Source organism: Mesoplodon densirostris, chromosome 2, assembly GCF_025265405.1.
Source record: "Mesoplodon densirostris isolate mMesDen1 chromosome 2, mMesDen1 primary haplotype, whole genome shotgun sequence".
Taxonomy (NCBI): Eukaryota; Metazoa; Chordata; class Mammalia; order Artiodactyla; family Ziphiidae; genus Mesoplodon; species Mesoplodon densirostris.
The window spans coordinates 23,191,231-23,210,274 of record NC_082662.1 but is presented as its reverse complement, the minus strand read 5'-3'; the positions used below and the strand labels follow the sequence as shown (position 1 = coordinate 23,210,274).

The following is a 19,044-nucleotide window of genomic DNA, read 5'->3' as shown; positions in this document are numbered from 1 at the left end:
CGGACGCGCAGGCTCAGCGGCCAGGGCTCACGGGCCCAGCCGCTCCGCGGCATGTGGGATCCTTCTGGACCGGGGCACAAACCCAGGTCCCCTGCATCACCAGGCGGACTCTCAACCACTGCACCACCAGGGAAGCCTCCAAGTAGTTTTACATGTAATAATTCATTTAGTCCTCATGATAATTCTATAAGGAAGGCAATATTAGTACTCCCATTTAATGATGAGACTGAAGCAGAGAAGTAATTTGCCTAAGGTCACAAAAAGTCAATAAGTTAACGAACTGGCACATTTTTCCATGTTGCTAAATTCATTTTCCACACATTTTCTTTTTTTTTGAATGGCTGCAGGTTATCGATGCAGCCATTTTGTGGATGAAGTATCATTTAATGATTCTACTTCCTTTTATGAGACATCTAGATTATTACCATTTTTTGATTTATACACATCACTAACATGGTGATGCAGTATAAGATGCCTTATACTATACCTCTGTGAACAATCCTTAATTATTTCCTTAGGCTAACTGCCCTCAAGAACAGTTGCACTGATTTTTTTTTTTTTTTTTTTTTTGCGGTACGCGGGCCTCTCACTGTTGTGGCCTCTTCCGTTGCGGAGCACAGACTCCGGACGCACAGGCTCAGCGGCCACTGGCTCACGGGCCCAGCCGCTCTGCGGCATGCGGGATCCTCCCGGACCGGGGCACGAACCTGTGTCCCCTGCATCGGCAGGCAGACTCTCAACCACTGCGCCACCAGGGAAGCCTGCATAGATTTTTATTTCCTCCAAAGAGGTGTTCCTTTCTCTATGTTCTCCATGACCTTAAATGTAAATTTTATCACTTTTGCCTACAGCAACATTTTATAATTCATTTTACCAGTTCTGAGAAATAAATCCAAGCACTAAAGGATGAGTGATTTCTCTAGAGTAAAAGAGTCAGGGTCTAAAATCTACCCCCGGGCTTCCCTGGTGGCGCAGTGGTTGAGAGTCCGCCTGCCGATGCAGGGGACACGGGTTCGTGCCCCGATCCCGGAAGATCCCACATGCCGCGGAGCGGCTGGGCCCGCGAGCCATGGCCGCGGAGCCTGTGTGTCCGGAGCCTGTGCTCCGCAACGGGAGAGGCCACAGCAGTGAGAGGCCCGCGTACAGCAAAAAAATAAATAAATAAAATAAAATCTACCCCCTTTCCATGCTCTCCTGCTTTTTACAGATGCTGAACCTCATGGCTTATACACTAACTCATCGCAGAGGAATGAGGAGTGTTAACCTGGAACAAACCAGCTAATGCAGGCAAGATTCTTGTGGTCTACAAGTCAGCATTCACTAATTCACTCACTCATTCATTCAATAAATATTTGAAGGGTTAGTATATGAGTAGTACTAAGCAGGGGTTATGGGGTTCACAGAAAAAAATATTTAGAACAAGGCTAATTAAAACATTTAGCACATAACCTGGCACACGATAATTGCTCAATAAATCAGTATTTATGTCAGGTACTCTGCTAAATGCCAAGTAAGTGTATTATCTCCTTTAATCTCTACAACAACCTCCAGGAACTGTCATGGTTTTTTTTAAATCATCCCCATTTTGCAGATAAGAAGACTGAGGCCTAGAGAGATTTACCCAGCTTGAGCAACATACTTGTGGTGTTCAGATTTGAACTGAAGACTCCAGAGTCTGTGCTCTTAGCCATTATACTATATTACAAAACACAATTTCTCCCCTTAAGAAGCATATAGCCTTATTAATAATACTAAAATTGCAAACAGCTATCAAGTGTTAAGCACTTATATGCCAAGCACTGTGCTAGGCCTTTATGCATATGGATCATTTAATTCATATGACAACTCTATGAAATACTCTTGTAATTATGCTTGTTTTATAGATGAGAAAATAGATATTCTGAGAGTTTAAATAACTTACCCAATATACAAATAGCTCTTAAATGGTAGCACTAGAAGCCAAGATATACAAAGAATTACTGTATAGGGAACATGATGAAATGTAAAACAAGTGATGCTATTTAGCTACCATCAAATTTCAGAAGTAACAGAAAAGAGACTTCGTGACCTTCTTGTGTTCCAGGAATGATCACAGAAGGATAGAAAGGGAAAATCCTGGCGGTTTGTCAGGACCTGTGTTGAAAGCCTTCACAAAGGTCAGTTCATTATATCCTCTTTGTAATGAATGTATTATTATTATTCTAAATTTGACAGATGAGGAAATGGATTCTCTGGAAGGTGATGCATATGTCCAAGGTCACATAGCTAGTAAATGGCATAGCTAGAACTGGAACCTATTTGTCTCTCAAATCTGAGCCCTTAAGCACTGTGTTACGTGCTTTCCATTATTTGATCTTGCTTTTTGGTTGTGTAGGTGTCACATAGCCAGAGATGAGTGGAAAAGGCAAAAGTGAAAGGGTATTAAGGAAGATAATACATAAGCAAGAGTACTGAGTTACATCTAAGAAAAAGGAAGCAGACCTTCTTGTTCAGTGCTAAAGATTCATTTGTTTTGGGAAGGAGCCTTTGTTTGCATACTTTTGGTGAATACACAAACTGTATAAATGTCTGTTTCTGCCATTATAATGGGAGCTATTAAAGACAGGGACTGTATCTTAGCCTCTGCTGTAACCCAGTGTCTGGCATAGTGCTTAGCTTGTAGTTCCAGCAGAGAGGTTGGAAAAATAGGGAGTAGTCACATTGCATAGATCTCTGGATGGCAATTAAGGTAGTCCACAGAGCAAACACCCTAAACAAAATAATAGGTACTCAAATCCAACAGGGCATTTAAAGGAAAAAATCATGATGCATAGGAGTTATCCCAGGAGTACTAGGATGGCCCAACAGCAGAAAATCTGTCAATATAATTCACCACATTGATGGACCAAAGGGTAAAAATTATGATTTTTTTCATACTTAGAGAAACTTGATGCAGTAGCATTAAGGTCAGGACTAAGTCGTGGATGCTCATTATTAGTGTTGTCTAGAGTCTCGCCAATTCTTTCAGATGAGAAAATGTGAAAGAGGTATGTACTCTTTTGCTTGCCATTCTTGCCAATGATATGATAGTCTATGTGGAAAACACAATATAATCAACAGGCAAACGATCAGAACTGTAAAAGAGTTATTGTCAAGTTTGTAAGAATAGAAATCATCTTACAAAATTCAATAGTGTTCTTCTCTATTAGGAATAACCACCTTAAAAATGTAATACAAAATATAACACAATCTACAGTAGCAACTAAACTAAAGTCTATAGCAAAGATCTGCAAACTCTTTCTGTAAAGAGCAAACAGTAAATAGTCTCTGTTTGGCAGGTCATGTGGTCTCTGTTGCAGCCATTCAACTCTCACTGTTGAACAAAAAGCAGCCATAGACAGTATTAAATGAGTGAATGTGGATGTTCCAATAAAAATTTATTTACAAAACCAGAGCACAGGCTGACATGCCCAGGTGTAGTTTGCCAACTCCTGTTCTATAGTAATTGGCCTAAAAACTGTGGACTGAAGAAAAACGCATGACCTAAAAGTTGCAAGTTAAGTTTTATTCGGGACCTGAGGACTAGAGCCTGGGAGACAGCCTCTCAGATAGCTCTGAGGAACTACTCCGAAGAGGGAAGGGAGGAGCCAGGATATATAGGAGAGTTTTTGCTGAAAAACCATGTAGAAGAACATCAAAAGATTACTGCTAATCATAAAAAACAAACATTTCAAGTTAGTGATTTTAGAGCTTTTCTACATATGGGAAGATGCAAGATTCTGGGCTCAGTAAAACTTTTCCTTAGATATGCAGCTTAACTCTCTAGGGCCAGTAGCCAGAGCACAGAATATTTCCTATTTTCCTCTATCCTGAATTCTCCTCAGGGTACACTGTTGTGGGTGTAGGGAGGTGGCTGTAGTGCCTGATGCCTTGATGGCAGGCAACATTTATTGTTTACTGGAATGGCAGGCAAACTTCCCTTACCACAAAGCAATGCCTAAGACGTTTATCAAGGAAAAAAACTAAACTCCATTCAGGGACATTAGACGGCCTGAATAAATGTCATAATTCAGATAACTTCAGTAGTGTAAAGATCTTATTCATTTGTTTAACAAATATTCAGAGTGGCCACCATACGCCAGGCATTGTTCTGGGTACTAGGGGTGCAGCAGAGAACAAAACAGGGCACCTATCCTCACAAATCTTACATCTTTAGCAGAGAAGCAGTGATTAAATAATCTAAAGTTGGATAGTAATAAATGCTATGAAAATGATTAAGTAAGAGAAAGAAAGAGTGATGAGGAGTGAGGGTGCTACTTAATTTAGGATGGTCAGGGAAGGCTTTCCTGATGTTTCAGCAAAGACCTGAAAGAGGTGAAGGAAGCCTGCCACATTGAATTCTGGTGAGGGAGTGTTCCATGCAAAGATGTCAGTTCTCCCCCAAATTAATCTATATGTGTTCAATGAAATTCCAATAAAAATTCCAGTAGTAATGTTGAGAAACTAAAACCCACTCTAAAATGAATATGAACGAATAAAGGTCTATGAAAGCTAAGTCTATTTTCAGAGGGAAATAAAAGTAGGGAGACCTGCCCTACTGGTAGAACTGAAGCCACAGTAATAAAAGCCACAGTAATAAGAATATTGTGTTGCTGGCACTGAAACAAAGAAAAGGATCAATGGAATAGAATGGCGAGCTTATAAATAAAGTATATACATGGGAACTTAATATGTGATAAAGGTGGCATCACAAAACACTGGAAAGATTGTTTTTCTGACAGTTATAGAAAAACGATTTCACTGTATAGAGAAAAAAGCTCAATTTTTACTTGAAACTATGTTAAAAGTGGACTCCAGATGGATTAAAGACATAAATGTGAAAGTTAAAACTATAAAGCTAATATTAGAAAATACAGGAAAATCTGTTACCCAGGTGTAAATAAAGACTTCCTTAACAAGACTCCAAATTCTAAGGTCAAAATTTAGGATATCTGCTTAATTAATGACATCACAAAGTTAACATGAAGGTTGCAGACTGGGAGAAGGTATTTGTAATGTTTAAAACAAACATGGAATAATGTCTAGAATATACACACAATTCCTACAAACTAAGAAGACAGGAAATCAAATTTTAAAAAAGTAGGCAAAGGATATAAATAGGCACTGGGAGAAAGTATTTGCAGTGTTTAAAACAAATAAAAGAAGGTCTAGAATATACAAAGAATTCCTACAAATCAACAAGACAGGAAATCAAATAGGAAAATAAGCAAAGGATATATAAATACCTTAGTTTCACATACTAAGCATACAAAAAAGAAAGAAAGAAAGAAAAGGCTCAAATCTAATTATAATCAGAGAAATGCAAATCAAGACAGCCAAGAGCTGCCACTTTACTTCCACCAGACTGGTAAAAATTAATAGCACTTATGTTTGTTTTTGTTAATCTGTAGACAAAGACTTATAGATGGGTGCAAAAATAAATCCTCTTTTGCAACCTAGAACTCATTGTTCAGTATGAGTTTTGATACAGATAAGAAGGAACATGGTATCTAAAACAGATTCAAGTGGTGGGAGTATTGATAAACACAAAGGTTGCTTCCAGGACTATAGAATTGATAATTTAAAAGCTTGAGATATGTGGGAAATTATCAGCTACGCTGATCTAGTACTCTAATGTTGACATGAAACAAAGATGACTTCCTTTTTTAGGCTTTTATCTTGAGAACACAGTGTCTGGACTTTAAAAAGGTATTGGCATATCTCAACGATCTGTACTGTTCTAAGCTATGATAGCTTAGGAGTGAATATGATTTGAACTTAATGCATGTTTAGAGGGTGTCTAAAATTCAGAAGCAGGCAGATCCATTTCCTCTGACCCTAAACATGGTCCAAAAGTAAACTGCTTGAGGAAATTGGATCTCAAAGATCACAGGTGGGGAATTTTGAAGTATGTCCATATTCCATTGGAGATCAAAGAAGCCCAACTAAAAGAATGGGAGACTGACTGACTGACATGACAACTGTGGACTGAGCAAAAATTCTTTTTGAAAGGGCTGTCTTGAAGAGTATGACTCAGACACTGGAGGAACTACGGTGATCGGCAGTGGAAGGAATCAGAACGTGTGAAATTCCTTAAAAATTTATTGACTTAAATAATTTGCCATATACAAAAACATAAAAAAAGAAAAAGAAAACTGGAAAAAATGAGAAAGATGCTAACACCGAAGACTGGTGGTTATGAGTTCTTGTGTACTGGTGATAGGAATTAGCACAGCCATTCTGAAAAGTAACCTGGCCATTTTTGGCAAATTGAACACGCCCAATTGCAGAGTTCAGAGGAATATTCACGTCAGTATACAAACTTGCTTATTTTTGCTTTTTTTTTTTGCCGCTGTGCAGCATGGCATGCGGGATCCTTAGATCTCTGACCAGGGATTGAACCCTTGCCCCCTGCAGTGGAAGCGTGGAGTCTTAACCACTGGACCGCCAGAGAAGTCTCTATTTTTGCAATTTTAACAGTAATAGAGAGTTGAAGGCAATCTAGAGTTCTATCATCAAAAGAGTGAATGAGTAAAACATGGTGGATGCACAGTGGTTATGTACCTGGAATCTGGAGCTAGATTGCTGGAGTTGAAATTCAGCCTCCATCACTTACAATAGAAGTAAAAATTTGAGTAATCTGTGCCTCATTCGTATCTACAAAATGGGAGTAATAATATCTACCTCATAGGGCTGTTGGGAGAAGTATATGAGTTAAAACATTTAAACCATCTGAAACAGAGTTAAGCACTATTTAAGTACTACTATTACTGTTAACATGAAAGCATATGCAAGTTCAAAGTTGTAAGTTAGGTTTACGTATAGCAACAAGAGAATATCACAAAAGCAATAATAATTTTTAAAAGTAAGAGAAAGAACATTTATTTATTTATTTTTGGCTGCGTTGGGTCTTTGTTGCTGCACGTGGGCTTTCTCTAGTTGCGGCGAGCAGGGGCTACTCTTCGTTGTGGTGCACAGGCTTCTCATTGCCGTGGCTTCTCTTGTTGTGGAGCACCGGCTCTAGGTGCGCGGGCTTCAGTAGTTGTGGCACACGGGCTCAGTAGTTGTGGCTTGTGGGCTTAGTTGCTCCACAGCATGTGGGATCTTCCCAGACCAGGGCTTGAACCCGTGTCCCGTGCATTGACAGGTGGATTCTTAATGGCTGAGCCAGCAGGGAAGTCCCAAAATGGAACATTTATGGCATAATATCATTTATGTGGATTGAACATACATAACTCTACATATTTTACAAGACAAGCATGACAGACATACATTGAACAGATCAGAAAGGGTGCCTATAGGATAGAATGAGAGTAGAGTTTAGGAATAAAGTGGAAGACTACAAAATAAGAAAGGGGCCTTGCTTGAATCATCCTGCTAATATGCTATGAAAGGAGGAACAAGATTTACTCATGGGGGCTTCCCTGGTGGCGCAGTGGTTGAGAGTGTGCCTGCCGATGCAGGGGACATGGGTTCGTGCCCCGGTCTGGGAAGATCCCACATGCCGCAGAGCAACTGGGCCCGTGAGCCAAAATTACTGAGCTTGCGCGTCTGGAGCCTGTGCTCCGCAACAAGAGAGGCCGCGATAGTGAGAGGCCCGCGCACTGCGATGAGGAGTGGCCCCCGCTTGCCACAACTAGAGAAAGCCCTCGCACAGAAACGAAGACCCAACACAGCCAAAAATAAATAAATAAATAAAGCAAACTGTCAACAAGTAAAAACAAACACTATAAAAAAAAAAAGATTTACTCATGAAATCTGCAACTGAAGGGGGTAAAAGCTATCTTGAAAATATGCAAGGGAAAGCCAAGAAAAGGATCCCAGAGCCAGAGAAATAACCAGCTAACCAACTTGGAAGCTACCCTATCTTTGAACTTACCCTTAAATGAGATAACACCATCCTTACCATTTAAGGCAGCTTTGGATAAGTTTTCTGTTACTTGCCCAAAACCTCTTAACAGAGTATTCATATGACCTTTCGAGTGGCAAACCAAGGTCCAAAGAGAATTATGATCTATCCAATGTAATACCTCAACTGGGGTATTATCTCAGTGGAGGTTCCAGAAGAAAATGAAAATTCTGAGTGACCAAAAATTTTTAAAAGGCCAAACTCTACAAGTGGGCTTCCCTGGTGGCACAGTGGTTTAGAATCCACCTGCCAATGCAGGGGACACGGGTTCAAGCCCTGGTCTGGGAAGATCCCACATGCCGTGGAGCAACTAAGCCCGTGTGCCACAACTACTGAGCCTGTGCTCTAGAGCCCTCGAGCCACAACTACTGAGCCTGCGTGCCACAACTACTGAAGCCCGCGCGCCTAGAGCCTATGATCCAAAATGAGAAGCCCGTGCGCTGCAACGAAGAGTAGCCCCCACTCGCCACAACTAGAGAAAGCCCGCGTGCAGCAACAAAGACCCAACACAGCCCAAAATAAAAAACAAAACAAAACTCTGTAAGTATTAAAATGATCAACATTTATCCCACTCAGAACTGTTATTTTTAAAAATCCATTAAAAGTCAAATGATAAATGGGAAATTATATAAAAGCTGTTTACAAATTAATAAAGACAATGAAGAAAAGGGAATTCACATAAGAAAAAAATGTCCAATAAACATATAAAAATTTAAACCTCACTGATGAGTATTTTTAAAAGAAAATTAAAACCAGTCACCATTTATCATCAAATGGGAAAAGTAAGTTTTCACCGTCACACCCACCTTTGGCAATTGTGTTGGAAAACTGGTAGGAGTGAAAACTGGGACATTTCTGGAAGGCATCTGGCAATGCATGGTGGAAGACTTAAAACAAGGCACACTCTTTGACTCAGCAGTTCCCTAGAATTTATCCTAAAGAATCATCATGGATGACAACAGAAATTTAATTAAAAACACTAGCATCACAGGACAGTTTATAAAAGCAAAAAATTGGGATCAAACTAAAATTCCCAAAGTAGGGGAATCAATTAAGTTATGGAAAATCCAAATGATAGGATACAAATAGCAGTTACAATTATCAGTATTTAAATACAAGCTCTTCTAACTTGTAGCTGTATAGCTCAGGGAAAGCTAATTACTCTCTCTGCACCTCAGTTTCCCTGTAAAAAATGGGTCTGTTGGGGCTTCCCTGGTGGCACAGTGGTTGAGAGTCCGCCTGCTAATGCAGGGGACACGGGTTCGTGCCCCAGTCTGGGAAGATCCCACATGCCGCGCAGCGGCTGGGCCCGTGAGCCATGGCCGTGAGCCTGCGCGTCCGGAGCCTGTGCTCCGCAACGGGAGAGGCCACCACAGTGAGAAGCCTGCGTACCGCAAAAAAAAAAAAAAAAGGGTCTGTTGTGAGGATTAAATTAGTAAACATATCTAAAGCACTTAGGATAGCACTGACACATAGTAATAACAAAAAAAAAAATTTTTTTTAACAGAAGAGGGACTTCCCTGGTGGCACAGTGGATAAAACCCCATGTTCCCAATGCAAGGGGCCCAGGTTCAACCCCTGGTCAGGGGAACTAGATCCCACATGCATGCTGCAACTAAGAGTTCACATGCCACAACTAAGGAGTCTGCCTGCTGCAAATAAGGATCCCACGTGCCGCAACTAAGGAGCCCTGAACTGCGACTAAGTAACATGCCTGCTGAAATTAAGACCAGGAGCAACCAAATAAATTACTTTAAAAAACCCCAGAAAAACACTGTCCCGGATGCCTAATGTCCCGGAAAGATGTTAATGATAAATTAAACACAAAAAGGAAATTACAAACCAGTATATATACAATATTTTTCTAAAATAAATATATCTCATATACATAAATTTCCAAAAATAAAGACTAGAAGGATATAAAACAAAATAAAAATAGTACATCTCTTTGAATAACAGGATTACAGGTTATTTTTCTTATTTTTGTCTGAATTTAAATTTTTTTCAATAACAAATATGTGCTACTTTTATGAAAAGTAAAAACTATCATCTCTATCAAAATTAAAACAAAAAACTGTCATATTTTTGCTCCAATTGATGAGTCCATCCCAAATTAGCAGGGTAATGGAGTAAAGAATCAGAATGATAGACATTTCTCTTTATAGCCTTTATTACTGCACAATACAAACTCAGTTTCTGTTTTACAAACCTTACACACAAATGGTAAAACAATTAAAAGATTTTTATTCCCCAAAGCTTTTTTATTCCAGTTTCCCCTCTTTATGCAGAGGGATTATCTAGATTCTCCATGTCATCCTTAGCCTTTAATTTAGAAAGGCTGTCACAAAAGTGAACTGGCCATATGAGGAAAACAGTGCAAAGAACCAACTAAGTTCTCATTGTCCTCCTTCCTGAGGGAAGAATGCCTGGCTGGCAGTGGTGTAATAGGGCAATTATAACATCTTCTTTTTTTGTAACAGCTGAGGACAAGCCCCAGTGGTGGACAGACTGCCTTGTCACATGAGCCTTTTGGGGTCTATTTTCTCTAGGTGAACCAGAGGTTTCAGCTGCTCTGCAAAGTTCCTCATGTCATCAGACACCACATCCTGCCCAGCTGGTGCAACAACACTTAGTTCCACAAGGTAGGAGAGTGACAAGGCCTCAGTGTTGTCTGTGTTCCCTGGTGTCAAGATGCGGAAGATCTTGTACACCACGATCTTCATGATGCCCTTACGGAACAGGTGTCCCCTGGCAACAAACTCATGGTCCATGCGGAAGCCCATTTCCATCAGGAAGTCAGTAAGGTTCTCAGATGTTGCAATGTCCACGCAGTTACGCACCAGGGCATGGCGGTTCTTGTCTCCCATTTCTGGCTGTCCCAGGTAGCGCAGATGCCAGGGTGCCCCTGCCCTATCCATAGAGCGTCGAGCCCTTAGAACAAATGGACTGGCCTGCTGGCCCTTAAGGAGGAATACCATCTCATGGTCAAGGAAAGTCTCAGGTTCCATGTTGTCACACAAACCACGAAGGCGGTGGATGAGGCTTTCCAAGCTGTGATCTAAAACACTTCCTGAAGAAGGAAGAAAGTACCATTGAGTCCCATCTTTCATTCTGGGTAATGGAAATAGCAAAAGATTGAAAAAACTTAAATAAAAAATCAGAGCAGCTTAGTGCAATGTTTTGTAAAGCACAGGCCCAATATATGAGATTTTAGAGGGGTTATACTGCCAAGATATTATATAACAAGTTAATCCCTTTTCAATTTTTTGCATTGTCTTATTTGGTACTAGAATAGTTAGGCCTTCTCTAACAATGCTAACCTCCAGCGGGCTTTGGGCCTTAACAGGCAACAGTATCTACCTAGAATAATAATACTGTTTTGTCATTTATTTAAAAACTTATCTTCTAGTCTCAGAAAATAAAAGTTTTCCATTGATAGAAAAAATATAACATTTCCTTTTTATGTAATATATTTAAGTAAAAGAGAATGAACTGCTTCAGAAAAATACACTGTCCTTTGTTCTCATCTTATTCTTCCTCCTGGCAGCATTTCACATGGTTGTTATATTATACCCATTTTGAAATCTATTCTTCCGTTGGCCTCTGGGACACAAATCTCTCTTGGTTCTTCACCTAACTCACTGACCATTCCTTTTAAGTCATCTTTGCTGGATCTTCATCTTCCCAAAATATTGGAGGATACTAAGACTCAATCCTGGTCTTCGTCTCTATCAAAAATCTCTTCCTCCCTCGGTGACCTAATTCAGCCCTATGGTTTTTTTTTTTTTTTTTTTTTTTTGCGATACGCGGGCCTCTCACTGCTGTGGCCTCTCCCGTTGCGGAGCACAGGCTCCGGACGCGCAGGCTCAGCGGCCATGGCTCATGGGCCCAGCCGCTCCGCGGCATGTGGGATCCTCCTGGATCGGGGCACGAACCCGTGTCCCCTGCATCGGCAGGCGGACTCTCAACCACTGCGCCACCAGGGAAGCCCAGCCCTATGGTGTTAAGTATCATTTATGCTCTGAGGACTACCATATTTATATCTCATGAACTACAGACTCATACATCCAACTGTCTACCTAACTTCTCCACTTGGATGCCTAAGACATCTTCATCTTTACATGTTCAATATCAACCTGTTGATTTTTCCTCCACAATCTTACTCCTCCTGCAGTTTTCCCCATCATAGTAAATGGCAACTCTCTGCTTCCAGTTGCTCAACCAAAAACCACATAATCAGCTTTGACTCCTTTCTTTCTCTCACATCCTACATCCACTCTGCATTTTTTTAATATATGCAGAATCCAGTTCACTCAATCATTTCCACCTAGTCCAAGACTCCATCATTTCTTGCTTGGTCTTTGCAGTACCCTGCTTCTATCTTCGCTTTTTTCTTCTCCATACAACAGCCAGCTGGTTTTTAGGACATAAGGCAGATAATGACACTTCTCTGCTCAGAACCCTCCAATGGCTTCCCATGTCACTCAGAATAAATCCCAAATTCTTTACCACGGTCTACAAGGCCCTATAAATTGTGGTCTCTGCTACCTGATGTTGATCATTTCCTTCTACTATCTCCCAGATCACTCTCTCCAACCACAGTGGTTTTCCTGCTGTTTCCTAAAAATGCCAAGCGTTTGACACTGTATTTCTCTTCAGAGCCCTTCCCTTAGTCCCTACGCTTAGAATGTTCTGCTCTCAGACACCTGCATATCTCACCCCATCACTTTGTTCAGATCTTTGCTCAAATGTCACTTTATCAGAGATCTCTTTTCTCATTGCCCTAAATAAAATAGCATTATCTCCTTCCAATCTCTTTCCGCTTCCCTTCTTTACTTTTTAGCATTAGCGCCTCAACTTTTTAGTCATATTTCAATATATCAATTATGTATTGACTTTTTAACATCTTTCTTCCTCTACTGCTGATACTTACTCCAATGCTAGGAACATATTCATTTATTGACTAAATCTGTTAAAGTAAATAAAAATATACTACTGTAACTATGGTAAATACTGACAGTGGGACTCAAATGACTACATGTTTGGAAATGGGTAGTGTTGGAGGGAAAGCAACAGATCAGGTCCCTGTAATCATAGGACAGATGACGATGGGAGCAAGGAATGAGTCCTACATTGGATACGTTGTGTCCTACATTCAGGACAGTGTCAGACATGTGTTTTTTCATACTTCAAACATTTAAGGAGCTTTGTAAGTGCTGGTTCCTTCAACATATACTTACTGAATACTGTGCCAGGCACCATGCTAGGAAGTAGAGGGTCCAGCTCTCACAGAGATTACAGTTTAGTGGGGGAAACAAAAATAAATAAGTAAACAATTAAACAGAAATACAGGGAAATAAAAGGGAGAGGGGAGAGAGGAACTGATGGGGGTGGAGAAGAGGAGAGCCCTCTGAGGGCTTGGAGTAGTCAGAGAAGGTCTCTCAAAGGGAAGGATAACGGAGCTGAGGACGGAGGGGTAAAAATAAAATGGCTATTGGAAGGGCTGGAACAAAGTATAAGGGCAGAGGAATCAAGTGCAAAGGCCCAGAGGTAGGAAGGGGCCTGGGGAATTCAAAGAAATGAAGGGATATCAGTGTGGCTGAAGTGTGGTAAGCAAGATGAAAGATGATAATGAACTGAGGATTTGGGATGGGCCAAAGCACACAGGTCTTATGTACAGCTCATGCTAAAGGCTGTATTCTATTCTAAGGCCATTGGGAAGCTATTAGCTCCACACTTTATTCTCCACCCAACAGGGAAAGAGATGACTGGATTTACATTTTAAAAAGATCATTCCAGGAAAACTGGTATAGACTCTTCAACAAGACATGGTCATGGGAAAAAAAGTGGGAATGAGGGGAGACTGGTCCAAGTTAAAAGAGGCTTAAGAGACACAGTTATCAAATGTAATGCATGAAACATGATTATATCCTGTATACAAAACACATTTTGAGGGCAAGACAGGGGGAAACTTTTGAATATGGACTAGATATTAGATGATATTAAAAATACATTATTAATTTTTTTATATAATAATGATGGTACTGGGGTTATGAAGGAAAATATCCTTGTTTTTTATTTTTTACAGATGCATACTGAAAATGTTTTGGGGTAAAATGTTATGAGATCTGAAACTGTTTTTTTTTTTTTTTTTTTTTTTTTTTTTTTTTTTTTCTTCCCCTGCGGTATGCGGGCCTCTCACTGTTGTGGCCTCCCCCGTTGCGGAGCACAGGCTCCGGACGCGCAGGCTCCGGACGCGCAGGCTCAGCGGCCATGGCCCACGGGCCCAGCCGCTCCGCGGCATATGGGATCCTCCCAGACCGGGGCACGAACCCGTATCCCCTGCATCGGCAGGCGGACTCTCAACCACTTGCGCCACCAGGGAGGCCCTGTTTTTTTTTTTTTTTTTTTTTAATTTTTTTGGCCACAAGGCATGTGAGAGCTTAGTTCCCCAACCAGGGGTCAAACCCGCACCCCCTGAAGTGGAAGCACGGAGTCAACCACTGGACCACCAGGGAAGTCCCTGAAACTGTCTTTAAAAATAGCAAAAGAAAAAAGAGAAAGCAAATATGGCAAAATGACAGAAACTGAAATCTAGATGACAGAAATGGAGTGTTCATTATATTAGTATCTAGTTTATGTTTGAATATTTTTAATACTAAAACAATTTTTAAAAAAAGACTACTAGCTGTTATGTGAGAAGAGAAAGATGATCAAAAGTGGAAGCAATGAAAAAAAAAGTGGAAGCAATGTAATAAGTACAGGGTTACTAACATAGTTCAGGCAAAGGATGATAAACCAGGGTGTGGTACTGCAGGTTGAGAAAAGACTTATTTAATACATATTTTGGAAGTAAAATGAATAGGATTAGAAATGGACTACATGTGGGGGTAAAGTAAAAAATGGACATTGACTCCTGAATGCATGGCTCAAGCAACTGGTGAATGACAGTGGCACTTACTGAGATGGGAAAGACTGAAGGATGCGCAGCTTGAGGAGTGAAAATTAACAACCCTATTTTGTTCACAGTAAGTTACTAAATGGATGATCTGAATTAAAGTCTAAACTCTTGCACTAAACATTGTATGACATCCTGAAAATCATTACCCCCTCTGGGTCTTGAGTTTTCTCATCTGGGAAATTTACTTCACTTCTATTTCCTGATCTATAAAATGGAGCTAGTTAACAGTATCATAGAATTACCATATGATCCATTAATCTCACTTCTGGATATTTATCTGAGAGAATTCAAAGCAGGATCTTGAGGAGATATTTGCACATCCATGTTCACTGAGCATTATCCACGATAACCAAGAGGTGGAAGCAACCCAAATGTCTGACAGATGAATGGATAAAGAAAATGTGGTACATACATACAATGGAACATTATTCAGCCTTTAAAAGGAGATCCTGTCACATGCTACAATATGGGTTAACATCGAGGACATTATACTAAGTGAAATCAGCCAGTGATAAAACGACAAATACTGTAATGATTCCACTCATATGAGGTTATCTAAAGTAGTCAAAATTAGAAACAGAAAGTAGAAAGGTTGTTGCCAAGGGCTGCAGGGAGGGGAAAGGAGGAATTAGTGTTTAATGGGAATAGAATTTCAATTCTGAAAGATGAAAAAGTTCTAGAGATCGGCTATACAACAATGTGAAATACTTAACACTACTGAACTGTATGCTTAAAAATGTTTAATATGGTAAATTTAATGTTATGTATTTGTGACCATAATTAAGGGTAAATTGAAAAAAAAAAAAAGGTGCCAGAAATTATGCAGGCTGCCTTTGTAGAAGAGCGTCTCATCTCCGCGGAAGCTGAACAGAAAACAGGAAAATAAGTTCCCTGATTCACTCACCCTGCAGCAGGTACTCCATCATGTTAATGGTGCCCCCGGTGACAGGCATCATGGTGACTGGAGGTGCCTCCATGTTACCTGTTTAAGTTGAAAACGACAGAACTGGACTCGGAGTCCCCCGTCAAGTAAAGCACAGGATACACCTGGAGAAGAGTTATTCTTGTTAATACATCAGAGAGGTGGAGAGACACCAGATCTGCTTGGGTCATTGGCCTTGACATGAAAAGATTCATTCATCCATCCATTCAAAACTTTTTGAGTAACTGCTATAGGCCAGTTTCAGGAACTGATGATACAGAAATACACAAAAGAGGCCTGATCATGGAGTTACAGCATAATCTTTTAGTCTCAAGGTCTAAAATCTCTAACTGTTTTCTGTGCAATAACTAAGTCTCTCACCCTGGAACTCAATGTCTTCCTTCTAAAACGGGGCCAACGATATTTAACCCCCAAGGCTTTGTTGCTCAGACGACAAAATGGACCTGCAATAATAGGCGGATTGAAAGGTGACTTAAAGAATCTTGTCTACCCTTCAATTTATAGATTAGGATATTGAGACTTGGGGAGGAGCCCAAGGACACACAGTAGGTCGGTGGCAGAACCTAGACCAGACTAAAATCTATGCGTTCCACCTCTCTGAATCAAACGCCTTTTAAAGCTGGCCAGGCGGAAGTTCTTTTAATTGATGGTTTAGGTCCTCTTAAGCCAGCGTCAACGCGTGCCCACTTACACCAAAAACACACCTCAGCGCGCGTTCTAGCCTCTTCTCGCAAAGCGAGTAATTGTATCCACCCGAGCACCTCTGAGCTTTTTAGCGACAATTAGCCCCCAGCCCTAAACTTGAAGACCCCGGGAGAGGGCGAGACTTCCCTTTTCTCTTCCAACTTCCGGCAAAAAGCTTTCGTCGCTCAAACCTCTAACACCACCACTCCGCGACGTAAGGGTGCCGAGAGGGCATAAAAATCCCCTCTGCTGTCCGGCAAGCAGAAGCGCATGCGCAAACTGCGATGCTTCGGAGAAGCTGGCGGCTTTCTTTCGAACGTTCGTCTGTGAGTTACAGGGAGCCTTGACGTCATAGGCCGTCCTCCAGGAAAATATTTATTTTTTTCTGGTGTGACGACCTGGAGATGTCCAGGAAATCTCTTGAACTGACAGGGGGAAAAGAGAGCTTGGGGAAGAGAGCTGCAGAAAACGAGAAGAGATTGTTGTAAAACAAAACTTCTTTTGGTTGGGTACGTGAAGATAAAAAGGAAAGACAGCTTTTACTGCTTAGCAAACTGTTCTGAGCAATTGGGGGGCTCAGTAATACATTTAGTATTTGTTCACTGTTCTGTGTTTATTTTACCTCAATTTAAAAATATTGGGAGGTAAGTAAATTCAATGAATATTTATTGAACGCTGCTTATGTTCAAGCACATAAAATGCAGGCAAAGAGTGAGCTAGAGTGAGGTGATTGAGGCACTCTCCTGGAGCGAAAAAATTTAAGGGGGCACCAAAAAACTCAGTAACAAATAAAAAATTTTTAATGCAATATTTTACAAATTTAATGAAAAAAAAAATCCTTAATGAACAAAGTGTCAGAAATTTAAAGTTGATCTTCATAGCAGCCCTATGACCCGAGTATAATTACGGTAATTTTATGGATGGCGAAACTTAGGCAACAAAATGTAAAATAACACCAGAGAGAGTTGAGAGGCTGGGATACAAATTTAAGCCGCTGACTTCAGAACCCATGCTCTTAATTTCTACACTATACAGCCCCTTCTCACTCCAGTTCCCCTGCTGTAACCCACACTATCTCCCACTCATTCACATTTTTGAAAACATTCCTATAACATTTGCCCGAATTATAGCTGGCATTTGAAAAGTAGCATTAAATTAAAAGAATAATAATGGGTAATAAATGGGCAAACAATATGGTAAAACTTGGACAAGGCTTAGGAGTTATAGGGATGGGTTTCTGTGATAAGGATGTGAGGCCTGGAGCTTAGGATAGAACCCACTTCTGTCTTTGCCAGTACCCAGCTGTGCAACCTTGGGCAATGCACTTCCCCTCTCTGAGCCTCAGCTTCCTTTTTTATAAAATAGAGTTAAAAATAGTACTTTCTAAGAGGGAGGTTGCAAAAATAAAATGAGATATTTATGAACCACTTAGCATAGTTCCTGGCTTATTGTAGGCAATCAATAAATAGTAGCTACTATTATTCCACTTTATATTTCTCATTTGAGCAAACACATTCTATCTTATTGAATATATTTTGTGCATGTCTCATCTCCCTAGATAGATTATAAACATCTTGAAGGGAGGAATCATGTATTTTCTTTATATATATGTGTATCTTAGCTCAGGCTGCTATAACAAAATATCATAAACAAGGTGACTTATAAACAACAGAAATTTATTCTTCACAGTTCTGGAGGCTGGAAGTCTGAGATTGGGGTGCCAACATGGTTGGGTTCTGGTGAGAGCCCTTTTTGGGGTTGCCAGGTTGCCAACTTCTTGTATCCTCACATGGTGAAAACCAGAGCAAAGCAAACTCCCTCAGGACTCTTATAAGAGCACTAATCCCATTTACGAGGGCCTTTCCCTCTTGACCTCATCTAACCCTAACCACTTCCAAAGGCCCTACCTCCTAATACTGTCACATTGGGGAGTAGGGTTTCAATGTAAGGATTTGTCAGGGGGACAAAAACATTCTATAACAATGTGTTTTACATGTAGTGGGTGTTCAGAAATTTTGTTGAACACATCACAATAACTACCAATTATTGAACAGTTAATATACACAAATTTATATGTGTGTAAATATGTCAAATACTGCTAAAAGGTAGATATTACCATCTCCACTTTACAGAGGAGGAAAAAGAGGTTCAGAGAGGTAAAGAGACTTGCCCAAAGCCAAATCACCAGCAAATGGCAGAACTCAGATTCAAATTCAGTTCTTTCATTCAGAAACCTATCTCTTTACCATGCTACCTTCTGAATTCATGGGCTCTTTCTCCAAAGTTAAGTTCCCCAATTATTACAAATAGTGGCATCAAAGGAGGAGAGAAGTCCATACATTGTTTCCTAACCCATCACTAGGCTGGGCTCAAAGGAGTAAGACTAGCTCTTGGCCAGTCTTCATCAGAACTGCAGACCATCAACATGGTTTGGAGCGCACACTCAGCTTTCTAGAATGGCCTGATAGAAATTAAATAGATCTACCCCTGTGTTATCTGCAATGCTAGGATATCAACCTTAGTGTTACA

The 19,044-nt window shown here is 40.5% G+C and overlaps 1 protein-coding gene and 1 non-coding gene across 6 annotated transcripts; one reads left to right on the top strand and one right to left on the bottom strand.

The window, feature by feature from the left end:
- Window positions 1–5,398: 5,398 nt before the first annotated feature.
- On the top strand, window positions 5,399–5,524 carry LOC132484806 (small nucleolar RNA SNORA40). The gene has a single exon (XR_009531354.1). It is a non-coding gene; the product is annotated as a small nucleolar RNA SNORA40 (small nucleolar RNA).
- Window positions 5,525–10,021: 4,497 nt separating this feature from the next.
- Window positions 10,022–16,713, bottom strand: MED18 (mediator complex subunit 18). Of its 5 annotated transcripts, none has more exons than XM_060081543.1 (3): window positions 16,536–16,713; window positions 15,793–15,870; window positions 10,022–10,997 (listed from the first exon to the last, which is right to left on the bottom strand). In XM_060081543.1, exons 2-3 carry the CDS (start codon window positions 15,863–15,865, stop codon window positions 10,444–10,446), a joined length of 627 nt encoding a protein of 208 aa, XP_059937526.1. In that variant the 5' UTR covers window positions 15,866–15,870; window positions 16,536–16,713; the 3' UTR covers window positions 10,022–10,443. The 5 variants fall into 5 exon arrangements, with proteins under 5 accessions (XP_059937526.1, XP_059937535.1, XP_059937508.1 ...); XM_060081525.1 differs by having other exon boundaries at window positions 10,023–10,997; window positions 15,793–15,935; window positions 16,192–16,712; XM_060081535.1 differs by having other exon boundaries at window positions 10,023–10,997; window positions 15,793–15,935; window positions 16,523–16,712.
- Window positions 16,714–19,044: the final 2,331 nt, after the last annotated feature.

Bases quoted from the DNA above. Each gene is read 5' to 3' on its own strand.
- MED18 (XM_060081543.1), bottom strand. From the start codon at position 15,865: ATGGAGGCACCTCCAGTCACCATGATGCCTGTCACCGGGGGCACCATT. The intron at 10,998-15,792 runs GTGAGTGAATCA...TTCCTTCTTCAG, and splicing joins GATGGAGTACCTGCTGCAGG to GAAGTGTTTTAGATCACAGC.